Source organism: Agrilus planipennis, unplaced genomic scaffold (assembly GCF_000699045.2).
Source record: "Agrilus planipennis isolate EAB-ADULT unplaced genomic scaffold, Apla_2.0 scaffold69, whole genome shotgun sequence".
NCBI lineage: Eukaryota > Metazoa > Arthropoda > Insecta > Coleoptera > Buprestidae > Agrilus > Agrilus planipennis.
The window spans coordinates 111710-125869 of record NW_020438962.1 but is presented as its reverse complement, the minus strand read 5'-3'; the positions used below and the strand labels follow the sequence as shown (position 1 = coordinate 125869).

At 34.1% G+C, this 14160-nt stretch overlaps 1 protein-coding gene across 1 annotated transcript in view; it reads right to left on the bottom strand.

The window, feature by feature from the left end:
• LOC108741975 (anoctamin-4) overlaps nt 1-13536 on the bottom strand; it is an 18993-nt gene extending 5457 nt beyond the window's left edge. The window contains exons 1-12 of the mRNA XM_025975190.1: nt 12758-13536; nt 8799-9034; nt 5811-6023; nt 5273-5407; nt 3642-3818; nt 3443-3588; nt 2431-2530; nt 1829-1936; nt 1404-1609; nt 404-570; nt 253-348; nt 3-156 (exon numbers count right to left, since the gene is read on the bottom strand). Coding sequence (XP_025830975.1) covers nt 3-156; nt 253-348; nt 404-570; nt 1404-1609; nt 1829-1936; nt 2431-2530; nt 3443-3588; nt 3642-3818; nt 5273-5407; nt 5811-6023; nt 8799-9034; nt 12758-12833 — 1814 coding nt within the window. The 5' untranslated portion in view covers nt 12834-13536. The remainder of the gene's footprint in view (nt 1-2; nt 157-252; nt 349-403; nt 571-1403; nt 1610-1828; nt 1937-2430; nt 2531-3442; nt 3589-3641; nt 3819-5272; nt 5408-5810; nt 6024-8798; nt 9035-12757) is intronic.
• Nucleotides 13537-14160: the final 624 nt, after the last annotated feature.

The following is a 14160-nucleotide window of genomic DNA, read 5'->3' as shown; positions in this document are numbered from 1 at the left end:
TAGTTATTGTATTTACGTAGTAAATAGACATTACCATTAAAAATACTGCACTTCCTGTAACAAAAAATCTCCATGCCTTAGACCAGAGGGGTAAATATGGTTCCTTATCTTTTGTAACAGGATTCGTCCGAAAATGTTTCACGCTGGTTTCAAATTCTGAATCCAAAAAATTAAATTAATAACACTTTTTAATTCGAAGATTTCATCCTTTCTTTCCTTAATTTTCCTGTCAGTGATTATAATTTGACTTACCAGGACGAGGTTCTTCGTCAGTATCAGCTCCTGCCAAGTCCCACTCCCATTGAATCACGCTCTGTTTTCTCCTCCATACTTCCAAGAAAAGGGTTGCTGAAATGTTAATTTCATCATTCATTGTAACTTTTTCTTTATGTGTTCGTCTTACCCCATAGGCTCATAAAAATAGCAAAGAACACTGTTGCAGGATTGTCGAATAAATATGTCAGTCTTGCGAATTTACAACTGTCTATCAGTTTTTGATAAGTGCAGACCTTGTCGCACTGTGGACACAACGTTATGTTCCCTGGTCCATTCGGATCACAGATTTCTTTACTGGTAACAAAAATGATGCATAGTTTGTATAAAGAGCAACAGGTAGTTATGAAATTTGAGCAACATAGTAGACAGGTACACATTAGGAAGAGATATTAATGTGAAAATTCATTTTAATTTTTTCCCACTATAAGCAACCTCAGGTTACGAAGCAACAATGTTCCCTCAATAATCTGAGGTAGTTGATAGTGGGAAAAAATTAAAATGAATTTTCACATTAGTATTTGATATCAACCCCTATTAAATGTCGAAGCGGTTCATTAAGAAGAGAGTTAAATAAGGATGTACATTACTACTTTATGATTTGTGTTATTAAAGACATTAGCATGCTTTTTGTGGATGATACAGTAGCATTAGCATCTAGCGAGGAGGAATTAGCTCTAAATCAAATGGAAGCGGTATTTGCACAAAAGTGTTGTATAAAAATTAGTAAAAATAAAATAAGAATGTTGGTATGTAAGGGATGCAGAAGTAGAGTAAGAGCTAATACAAAAATAGGAGACGAAAAACTACAGCAAGTCGTCGATTTTTCGTATTTAGGGGGTCATGGATAACTGTGGAAGTCAATAAGAAATAGGTAATTGATGAAGCAGGAGTTAAAAGAGTCTCTCTAGTTTTAGCGAATTGTGAAAAATGGTTCAAGATTGAAAGAAATAGAGATATGTATCCAATGAGTCTTTGGACTGAAAATCCTTTTCATGATAATGATCTAATGATGATGTAGTATTGAAAGAAATAGAGATGTGTATCCAATGAGTCTTTGGACTGAAAATCCGTTTCATGGTAATGATGATGTAGTATTTCATTAAATTACAAATGCGTTCATAACACACCTTGGTATATTGTCTTTACCATCCATGGTGCACAACCCATACAGAAAGCAGAGAGTTCCAACAATAGCTGGCGCATATAACATTTTCGTATAAAATCCAAGCCAACAGAAATACAGGGCGATCTTGTCTCCAAAATATCTTCTGACCATGCTCAGGGGTTGCTTCTTGTACCATTTTGCCGGTCTCGCCCATTCCAAATACAGCATCTATTACAAAAATAACTAAAGGTATGTATTGATTAATCCAATTGATTATTTGAGTGGTGTTCCCATGCCCCTTGTTTAGCCACAAATGTTTCGACACCCTCGCTAAACAAATGACACTGCAGCACTGACTAGAAGCTCAACAAGTTTCATCTGATACTGGCCCATTACCTTGGACTATACAAAGGAAAACAAAAGGAATTCTAGGTTTCTGTTTCTTACCCTTCTGTCGAGTATTGTCCCATTGTCTTCCTCTTTATCCCAACGTCCTTCGTGTAGTGGGAAACACGACAAGTAGGTGTAATCATTTAATAACCTTCTAATTCCTACCTAAAAAATTAAAGAGTGTCTATTAAAAGTAAGAGTAGGCCACTGAATTGTTCACGAAAAATTAAGCTTTAATATTAATGTGAAAATTTATTTAATTTCTATCCACTACAAATTGCCTCAAATTAACAAGGAAAAATTGTCACTGCTGTGACAGACTCGCCGGGAGACGAACCCGAGACAGTAACAACGATGAAACATACTTATTAAGTCACAGGTTTGTTTTTATTAATTTGAGGTAATTTGTATTGCAGAGAAATTTAAATATATTTTCCCATTAATATTAAAAGTTTCTTAAAGTATTTCATATAAAATCAAGCTTTACTTTCGTTTTCCAATGTTTAGTACTTGAGCAATCAACGTTTAGGATTAATTAAGACTAACCAATTACTAATTAAGACCTCATCCTTGGTCTGAATGAGTCATATTTATAAGTTTTGTACAGGATCAAGTGGTATATGTATTTGATGGTTTGTGAAAGTTTAACATGATGATACCTTATCTGTATCGTCGAATTTTGCTCTAAGGAGTATTTGCATCACTATAAGGCTTCTTTGGGCAGTGGAGTAGGTTGTATGTCTGTCCTTTACAATAAATCTGAAAGAAATATAAACACATCAGTTAAAACAGTTCTTTTGTAATAATAGCATCCACAATAAATTGCAGTTTAACTTGAACCCCATCCCCATGGTTTTACACTTCAACCCCCCCCCCAAAGCATGATATGGTCTTTTTAACACTTTTAATATTCATGGAAATTTTATTTTATTATTTAAAGCAGTAAACATTAACATTGCTAAGGAGTTGTTGGACTCCACGACGATCCAAATTTGCTCCAGATGGTCATATCTGGTGATGAATCATGGGTTCATGGTTATGACGTGGAAACCAAAGCTCAATTATCCCAATGGAAGCTGCCGCACGAGCCAAGACCGAAAAAAGCGCTTCAAGTTAGGTCGAATGTGATGATTTTGCTTACAGTTTTCTTCGATTGCAGGGGCGCGGTGCATCATGAGTTCATGCCACAGGGTAGAACGGTCAATAGGGTATATTATCTGCAAGTTGTGGAAGAACAAAAATTGGCTTTTGTACCATGATGACGCCCCTGCTTACACATCGTTGTTTGTGCGCGAATTTTTGGTCAAAAACAACACACTAATAATGCCGCAGCCACCGTATTCCCCAGATCTGGCCCCTTGTGACTTTTTATTGTTCCCGAAACCAAAGAGGTCCATGGAAGGACGACGCTACGCTACGATTGAGAAGATAAAGACGGCATGGAAAGAGGAGCTGAACAAGATCACGAAAAAGGATTTTTTGAAGTGCTTCGAGGATTGGAAAAAACGTTTGACTGGATCGTTAGTTTAGAGTAGATACCGATTTTCAAGATTGTATATGACAACGGGAAATATCAAATGGTTATAATTAGTCGTGGGCAAATTAGACACAAATATCGAAATTGCTTTAAAACTAATAGAATATTAAATTAATTAATTAAAAGTATCGTACTGTTCTTGAGGGTCCGCACCATTTGTTGCGGTGTAAAAGTTTGGTTCTTCTTCAATAAGATTATGATCGAACTCGTATATTTCTCTCCATTTTCTCCTCCACTTCTTCCATATTGAACTGTCTTTTTCCACTTTGTTAGAGTCATCCTGGAAGTCGGTATTTTACAATAACTTAAATTTGTTTTAACTTCACATTTTACCCATGCTTTAACGGCAATCGTGATGAACCTTTTCACCGGGTACTTGAGTCCCATCACTGCAGCATAACGTTTTTCTGTCTTCCATGGAAGATGGACCTTTAGGAACCACGTTTTCCCATCGAAAGACAGGTCCTTATGCTCCAATTCTAGTTCCAAACCTTCTCGTACTAAATTTTCCTGAAAATACGAACGAACTTGACCTAATTTCATTCATATTAAGCTCAAGGACTGTTTCAAATTAATCTCGGGAAAAAAATTCGGCTGTTTCATAAGTAGGTAATTAAGTACTTTTTTTTATCGAAATTAATATTGTGACCATAACTAATGTCAGTGTAATAATGTACCGCATAATCGAGTTAACTTGTTTGACATTGTTGTTTAAATTTGATGGAAAAAACTTTTGGGTGTTTCATTCCCACCAGCCAGTAATGCTGGTGGGCGGGCAGTCCCTCCGGACTACGCCGGAAGGTAGGGCGGAAGGCCCTCTTCAGCTTGCTTTCAGGAATCGTAGGAATGGGTGGGTGGTGGTTCGGGTGAGAAAGATGAGATAGACAAAATGAAGACAGAAGAGAATAAGAGATTATCTGTGGAATATTACTGCCTTAGCATTTGCCGAAGTAATCCAAGGAAACCACAGAAAAACTTGGACCAAGGCAGACGGACCCGGAATCGAACCGGCGTCCTCCCGAATTTGATGGAATGGAATCGGCCTTAACTTGGTGAAAATCAAGATTCAGGGTGGAATAGTATTGATAATAATTGCAGTACAATTTTGAAAATGACGTAATCGTTGAAACAACTGTCAGTTTTTGTTTGAAGTCGAGTTGAAGTTTGTTGTGAAGATTTCACAAAATTTTTATTAAACAACAATTGTTTCGCTGATGGTACAATATTGGAGAACAAAGTGCGTTTTGGACGTGAATAAGAAATAGGCGAGATAGGTTGGTTGGACAGCTTTTTAGACATGAAGGGCTAATTAGAGACATATTAGAAGCAGAAACGGGGGTCAATAGGGGCAGATATTATTGCTCGCAACAAGTTTTTAAATGTTTTCGAAGATTGGCTAAAGATAGGATAAAAGGGATGTGTGCTAAAAGGTTTTCGGGCTGGAGACTTTACGGTGATGATGAATACTCAATTCGTGTTTTATATTATATCAATAGCTACTCAATGAGCATTTTACGAAGAAAATGCTTTCACGTTATTTGAAATGTGTCCCAGGATTGTGTCTTTTTTCACTAAATGAGAGATGGGACCGTTTATCCCACGGTTTCGCTATCTTCTGTAGTTGACATCCCCAGGGAAAGTGACTAGTGCGTAAAATCCTTGTCAGTACAATCGTAGACAATAATTTAACGTTCTTCTTACGTCCTTTGATGAGGATGCCAGTGACAGAAGATTGCGAAATGACAGATAAAGTGCTACATCCACATCTGTTGAACTCGAATATCGAACAATCTTCCCTTTGACAACAAAATTTAAATATTCGAAAAATAATAGAATTTTTGTGGTCCTTTTTACTATATTATTGTTCTGTCTTCAAATTTATCAATTATAATAAAGATTGTAAATTCCATACATATAATTTACAACTGCCCGTTATGTGTTGGCATATTAAGTAATGAATTTACTTGAAAAGTTTTCCTTTGATCTCTTCTTCTAGCCTCCGCTTCGGTCATAACTCCCAAATCTTCTTCTTCATAAACCAATACTATATCTATCATTCTTTTACCATCTCTGAAGTACAAACTATTTGGGTCTTTGACCTAAACATGTACAAAAATTTTTATCAGTCTTTCTGCAATAAAGAACCTTTCCTATTTTAATTAATTAAAATACCTTCTAAACCATTCACTAAAGTCATATGAAATTTTACATAGGTACTGTACAATTCTACGGTAGAACATCATTGCATATGATTATCAAACATCTATTTCTGTTCTATCGATTCTTAAAGTTTAATGTTCGGCATAATTAGGCAAACGCATGCAATGAAGCATTTGTTAGCGTAAAAGTTATTTAATTATTAAGAACTAACTTATAGCAGTTTTCAGAAATAATATAGGTGTTTGTCGAAAAAATTCGAGGAAAACCCTTATCGGTAGCTATATAAATTTTAAAATTTACGAACGTAGTCATATTTGTATTAATATAAGATAAATATCTTACATGCTCTTTTTCCACGGGGGGTAGAATGGGGGTACTAAAAGACAGATTGTCTTCGTCATTATCTGGAGATTCGTTGGTTTCTAATGCGGGCAGGGGCGTACTAGGAAAAGCAGGAAGTGTTTCTGAACTCAAGTGGGGCCCAAAAACACTGTCTCTTGTTAACGATGTTGAAGCTGACTCTTTAGATTCGTCTTTCTGACCCGTCCAATGAGACTAAAGTTTAAAAAAGTAAAAACTGATTAATATATTAATATTTAGACATTATTTTGTATAACTACCAAAACTAACAGCTGCATATGTCGTATATATTTACAGCTTACATCCTAATAACTAATAGCAAAAGTATGATCGTGTAGCTAATGTAAGTTTTAATTCTGTTTATGCGTTTAATCTATTTAGATTTGCAGATGATATAGCAGTATTAGCATCTAGCAAGGAGGAGTTAAAGTTTAAATAAACTGAAAGCGGTATTGACTAAACAGTACTGTATGAAAATAAATTAAAGTAAAAAAACAATACTAGTATGTAAAGGAAGAAAAAGTAGGGAAAGAGCGAATATAAAGATAGGAGACGAAAAATTAGAAGAAGCAGCCGATTTTAGGTATCTAGGAAGTCCGATAAGTCAGGACGGAAGGAGTAGTAGGGATATACAGCAGAGTAAAGCGCAGGGTTGAGTCGTCTTCAATAAAAAGAAGTCACTTCTATGGTTGCGAACAGTTAATTTAGAAATTCGAAAAAGATTTTTAAAGATGTATGTTTGGAGCACGGCGCTGTATTTTTAGCTGTAAATATTTTTGTAAAATGCATCATAAACTTAAATAATTTCATTTTCGTGTAGAATTTACAGGCTTGCGTGCTTTATGTTGTGGTCAATAATGGTAAAGTAAAATCGGTTAACATTAGACGCAATGCGGAAATGAAAAAAAATTCCAACAAAAAACTCAAACATGAAATTAGGGAATCATTAATGGCAATAGTATGTAAAACGTTTAGATTTTTGAAAGCAAAATTGAGTCGCTTAAGTATAATAATTACCCTGTAACGCAGTAACTGTGTAAGTATAAAATTACCTATTGTATTTTTGCTTTTAGTAATTTCCCTAACAATTCAGTACATGAACTAAATATTTCACATTAAATCTACGAAACAGTTTAAACAGCAATTGAAATAACCGAATATTAACAATTGTTAATTATTGTAAATGTGTACTGATTGTGAGACGTAAACAATCAAAACTTGCAGTTATAAACTATTTGTAATTTTGCTGACGCTTTTATGTGGTAAAACATTTACAATTTTCTAATTTTTTTTTTAATTAGATGAACTAAAGTTGTCAATAGATCTTTCACATACATAAAAAAGAAACTGCAGTATACAATAATTAATTAAACTTAATGGAAGTTATTATTAGTAAAATTCTATTCAAATACATTTATTTTTGGAAAAAAAATAGTTTTTATGTACTTTTAATAGCAAAAATAAGTAATTCGAAAGTAATTCAGCCAACTAGATATGTGCGTTTAATCAACAAAACCAATTATTCTCATCATAACTAATATTATAAATGTGAATGAGAGTTTGTTTGTTTGTTACCATTTCACGCATTAACTATTGAACCGATTATCATGAAATTTCGTAGACACATGGCCAGGAGTACGTAAAAGGACATAAGGTACCTTTTATTAAAAAAAAGGAGTATTGTTCTCGAGAGTTTGAAAAATTAGTTTTACGTGGTGGACGATTATGTTTGACATGCATGTTTGACATCAACGCTGGCGAAGCTGCCAGTAAAATTGGTGGTGAAATTTTGTGTACTATTGTCAGAGGTACAAAAAAGGACATACGGTACCTTCTATCCAGAAAAAAAACTGTTCCCGAGGGATAGAAACTTTAGATTTATGCGGTCGTCGATAATCTTTGACACGCACTTAAGACATCGACGCGAGCGAAACCGCGGGTAAAACCTGTCATGAAATTTTGTGCACCCATTGTCAAAGACACAGAAAAGGACCTTTTATCATGAAACAAAATACTGTTCTCGAGGGATAGGAAAATTAGTTTTATGTGGTCGTCGATGATCTCTCACATGTATTTAGAATATTAATTTGAAATAATTTTTTCGATTTTTATTTACCCACTACAAACTACCTCAAATTAATGAGGTAAAAAATTGTTGCTGTTGTCACACCCCCGCCGGGAATCGAACCCGGGTCCTTTGGCTTTACTCACCAATGTTCTGACCACTAAACTACGAGAGGTGACAACAGCAACCACGACCAACCGACCTACAAGGTTAACGATCCGTCGATTTTTATTAACTTAAATTAAATATATGAAATCCTATGACATTGTTAGTTACTTAATAGTGGATTAATATGCAATATTAATAATGGCCTATCGTAGTTTAGTGGTCAGAACATTGGTACGCAAAGCGAAAGGTCCCGGGTTCGATTCCCGGCGGGGGTGTGACAACAGCAACAATTTTTCCCTCATTACTTTGAGGTAGTTTGTAGTGGGTAAATAAAAAAATCGAAAAAATGATTTCAAATTGATATTGCATATTAATCTACTATTAAGTAACTAACAATGTCATAGGATTTTATGTATTTAGAACATTAAGGCTGGCGAAGCTACGACTAAAACCGGTCATGAACTTTTGTCACATATTGTTAGAGGTACAGAAAGAGACATAAGGTTACTTTTATCCAGAAAAATAGAAAAATTAGTATTATATGGTCATCAATGATCGTTGACACGTGATTAAGAACATCAACGCGAGCAAAGCCGTCAGTAAAACCTTGTTGTTAATAAATGCTGATGTGTTTTTATTGAGAATGAAACCTTTCAAACATTTTATGAATATTATTATATACATGAAGGTGCAAACTATGGTATAGAGGCAGTACACACGTGTTTTGTTGTAGAACACATAACTGTGGTGAGACTAAGACGTCACAGACAGAAAGCACTGTAGATAGTTTTTTGTACCAGGTCGCATTGAAGGGACCTTTTGCGTTCGTTCCTTGGGCTTTCTTCGATCCCGTTCAGGTTTGAATCTTGTTCGACGGTGTGACGATATAATCTACTTGTGAAGTTACCCGACGATTTTGAACGAGGTTTATATGCATAAGGTTGAGGGTCATTTGAGGCTTGGGTTTCTTCGTCCGCGTCGAATGGAACGTTTAAACTGCATGTGCTTTCGTTACTGGCTCTTCTTGATGAACCTGGAATGAAAACAATTTTGATTGGTAGAATCTCGAATTTCCAATTGAATTTAGTTTCGCCTTAGTTGTCGGGTTTCTTCATTAATTTTATAAAACTAGTCTTGTGTTTTTAAAAACTAAATAACTGTTAACTGTTTTTGGCTTCAATTTTACACAATCCCGAGATAAAAATGTTCAGTCTCTCAAAGTCTCTGAAAGCGAGGCTCGAGTCTCCGTCTCTCATCGAGTCTCTCTGGTGTCGCTGAGAGAGACTATCGAGAGACTGTCAAAAAATCTGTTTAGCGTCTCTGAACGAGAGACTCGAATCTCTGAACGAAAGACTCGAATTTCTGAACGAGAGACTCGAATATCTGAACGAGAGACTCGAATCTCTCAATAAGTGGTGTCTCGATAGACATGGTTAAAATTTTCAAGTTAAAGTTAAACATATTTCAGAGATCCCAGTATTTCTACTAGAGACTCGAAACTCAATTTTTCAGTTTTATTCATTCAGTCTCTGTGTGAGAGACTGGAATCTCTGAATTAACAATCTTATCGTTCGAGTCTCTCATACTGAGACTGTGAGAGATCCATGAAAACATCTAGGTAATAACCGAGAGACTGTGAAAGACCGTGACAGACACTCTCAGAGACGCTGTAGACTCTGAGAGACTGGAGAGAGACTGAAAATTTTTGTCTAGGGATAATTAAGTACTTTTAATTGTATAAACTGCTATGTAGCATAACATTATTATCCAATTTATATCTTTTGACAGTTAAAATTATTATTCGTAAAAACAAATTCTCTCCCACCACCCCCCCCCTATCAGTCATTGTGAGCTCGCAACTGTTAGCAGCATTGCTTCGAGTGGTCGAAATTCACTTTTGTGAACAATTTGTTTAATCAGTATCCTTGTGTTAAAAATTGTTTGAAAAATTAAATATCAAGGAATTGTTTGTAAATAGGTATGCAACACATCGTACACTTCAGCATAAGAAATTGCTGATACTAACTATGTAATACTACTTTGCCCTGTGCTGACAGTACTCATAATTTCTTTTATATATAACATTTTTACTTATTAATGCAAAAATGACGTAACTCAAAAAATGATCCATAATACAACGTCGACGTCCACTCATGTCTTCAAATATAAAAATGGTTTTAAATACTTTTATAAAGTTGACTCAGTCTCTCATATATATAGAATTTGTGGATTTACATCATAAGAAACAAAACTTTTTGAAAACTGTTTAAAAATTTAAATCCCCCCTAGAAGTGTGTTGGTGATAATCCAAAGAAGAATATAAATTGGAATTTTACAGTTTTTATTGGATAACTCTAGCAAAAGACTAATTTTGCATATGGTTAGACATTCTTATCTATAGTAAGATAATCTCTATTTTTAAGGTCATGCAATTAAAATAATATCTAAGGGTTGCGCCCCTCGACGTTTTCCTGAAAAATTTACTGAAGATCGAGAATAGAAGAAAATAGTTAAATTTCTGAAAATGCTGTGTACATGTTTTAAACAATATCTTAATTAATGAGATCCTATGATGAAATACATAGCTTTACTTCTAGTACGCACAAGTTTATTTGTTGTTTGTTCCTATATTTCTAGTAAATTAATAAAGCACCCTAGTAAATCAGGGTCTCATACGTTATGCAGTAAATCTTTCATAAAAAAAAATGGAGTAATATTTTTTATGTTAAGATAAATGATTCTTTTTATAGTAAAATTTCCGTTATTAGGTGCTTTGTTTGCAAAACCTTCAGTTATTTTTTCGTAACATTTGTGCAAACATTGCCGGATGTGTTTGCATTTTGTTGAAAAATTGACTAAGTAGATGCACTCTAAAATTAATTACATGAAAAATATAGTTGTAGTTATACATATACATAAGCACATTATGTGTACCATATATATACATATAATATTTGAATCAACCACTGTTTTTTTGTTTAATGATAGTATAGCGTGTAACGCAACGGACTATCGTTATGAGATTGCTCATATAAAGATAAATAAGTGATACCTATGAAATGCAATACTGCATTACAAAATCTTAGAAAGTTTTCTTCCAATTGGTTTCTTATGTGTACCATAACTAATTAATGTTCTTTGCTGTGGCATAATATCTAATTAAGTATCGGAGAACAAACAGAATCGTATAGTTGATTGATTTTCAAACGTCTTTTATTGTTTCCCGATATAATTACAGCCCACGTAAAAATAATGATTAATATTAAATATCCTCGTGGATTATGGATTTTTTTTCATATTTTTGAAATTAGATATTTTATTATTTTTATTGCTTATGGTATGCGAATTTATTTAGAAACATTATCTATGCTATTAATTCAAAATGAGGTACCTATATATACAGGGTGAGTCACTAAACCGAAATCGGTCATTCGTACACGTATACTTTAAAACGGAGAAAAATGTTTCAAATAAATGTTATGTTAAGAGTATAATCATCATCATAAGGTCGTCAGTCCTAAGACTGGTTGGACACGTGCCTCCACTCTTTCCTATCCTGAGCTAAACTTCGCATTTCCCTAAAACTAGAACAGCCCACATCCTTAACTATTTGCGAACAGTAATCTAATCTAGGTTTACCGCTACCCCTCCTAACTCCTATTTCTGCCTCTAATATGTCTCTGACTAGACCTTCATGCCTAAGAAGGTGTCCTACCAACCTATCTCGCCTATTTTTAATTGACTTCCATACAGTCCTCTGTTTTCCTATTCTTTCCAATACCTCTTCATTTCTAACCTTTTCTACCCACGTTATCCTCATCATCCGCCTATAACACCACATTTCGAACGCTTCTAATCTTTTCTTTTCCGCCGCGCCCACTGTCCATATTTCGCACCCGTACAATGCGAGTATCAAGAGTATAAAAGTATTTTCAAATATGGCGTACTGCCAGAAATGCAGAGTAATATCACTTTTTTAAATGGAATCTCCTACTTTTTATTCCATTTTTGAATTTCACATAAAAAAACAATGTCAGTTTATTAAAATGTATTTGCACCTGGAATTATTTCATGTTTCTTGAAAAATTTTGACGTTTGCAGTGTTTGGCGCCATTTTAAATACCTCAAAAACGAAAGGACCTAGAGGTTTGTGGTTTTCATATTCCATTTCTGGAAGAAATTGCCTATCATTGTAGGTATTAGATGGACACGTACACTATAAATAGTATGATATTTATCGGTGTTAATATTTACAAATTTGAATGTGTATACCTTTTTTTTTATTGGAATGCCATATTTTTTCTCGCATAGTATAATGCAAAATTGAATTTCCTTTCGACTGATATAGAGGTGTTGGTATTAGTGATTAGTAGTTTTTGAGAAATTCGTAATTTTTTTGAAATTTTCAATAATATCAAATTTTTAAAAAGTTTGGCGAGTTTGAATTTATTAATTAGCTGTGAATCAAAAATATTATTTCTAAATCAGTGTGTATTCCATATCAAAATCTGAAAGGTTGTGAAAAGAAGGTAATCTTTCCGAATAATTTTATTGAATTACAGTATGCCAAAAAAATAATATTATTTGTGGTAATATTAGTACATTTTTTTAATAAAAATATGCGAATATTAGGAAACAAATCTTTTCTGACAAAAATCAACCCAAAATATTACTAAAATATTTTTTTTTGAATCGATATTTTAAAAAGGTTTTAATTGTATAGGTGTAATAACAAAAAGCTTTCCCATTTACTTACGAATGCCTCTGCGATTTTTTTCGTTTTTTACGTAAAATCTGTGATGTTTTTTACGTATTTCACTCTCGAAATTCATGTCACATTGTTCACTAAATTTTCACCTTATTATATATCATACTCTAATCTAATTAACTGTAAACTAATGCCAAGGCTTAATAAACTATATAGCAATTTATCACATACATATAAAATAAATTTTCAATGTATTAAAATCGTTTATATTACAAAAAAATGTTAATTCCCGAACGCAACTTTACAGAGTGAATTTTTACCACCTTTTAGAGGTTTACACATTCGTTTTTAGCTATTAACGAAAAGTATAGATTTCCACGTGATCCAAGACCAGCCGATGGAAATAATTAGTTAGCACCGTAATCGGAAAAGCGTTTTATCGCGTACAGTGCTAGCTAGAAACTGAATACTTATTATACCTATTTCTATTGTACTGTAGTATTGGCTAGCATGTACAGTAACGACGAATCAGGAAGTTAAAAATCGATTGTTAATTCGCGTGTGACATGGAAATTAATGATTTACTGTAATCAGTCACTTGTTCTATGTAGGCGAGTGGACATTGGAGTAAAATGATTTGTTTGACTTTTTTCGCCCAGACGCACTACAGTGAGAATGCAGATTGTAAAAGAATATAAGTTAGTGTTAGTGATTAACAGACGATTGAAGGTCCTCCGTTTGTCCTTATGATGCAATGGATCTATAAGGATAACATAGCTCATGGTAGGATTAGGGTTAGCGCAATTATTAAAAACACGCACAGTGGTTTGAAGGTAAAGCGTTATTATTTTTTTTTTGGTGAAGTTCTGATTGTTATCATTGTTCTTGCCTATAAGAGTAGCCGCTGTTATTTTTGTATATTTGACAAAACGGTTAACGATGGTTAAGATTTTGGAAATGATTGATTCTATCCATTTTTGCGAAACACTAATCACTGCCTCAGTATTTACGTAGGACCTGTAAGGATAACTGCCGTTGCTTTTTTGTTGTCTTTCTGTGAAATTCTTATTCCTGTTTTATCCTTATGGGGGTAGCATTAACCAATCTGAAGATGCAAGCAAGATGATGAATAAAAGTAAAACAAAAATACTGGGATGCAAAGAATGAAAAAGTAGGAAAAGATTGAACATAAAGATAGGAGACGAAAGTTTAGAGAAAGTGATCGATTTTAGGGATAAGTCAGGACGGAAGGAGTAGTGGGGATATAAAGCAGAGAATAGCGTGGGGTCGAGTCGCCTTCAGTAAAAAGTAGTCACTTCTATGTTCGCGAATGGTTAATTTAGAAATTCGAAAAAGATTATTAAAGGTGTATATTTGGAGCGTGGCACAGTACGGGTGCGAAACATGGACGGTGGGCGCGGCGGAAAAGAAAAGGTTAGAAGCGTTCGAAA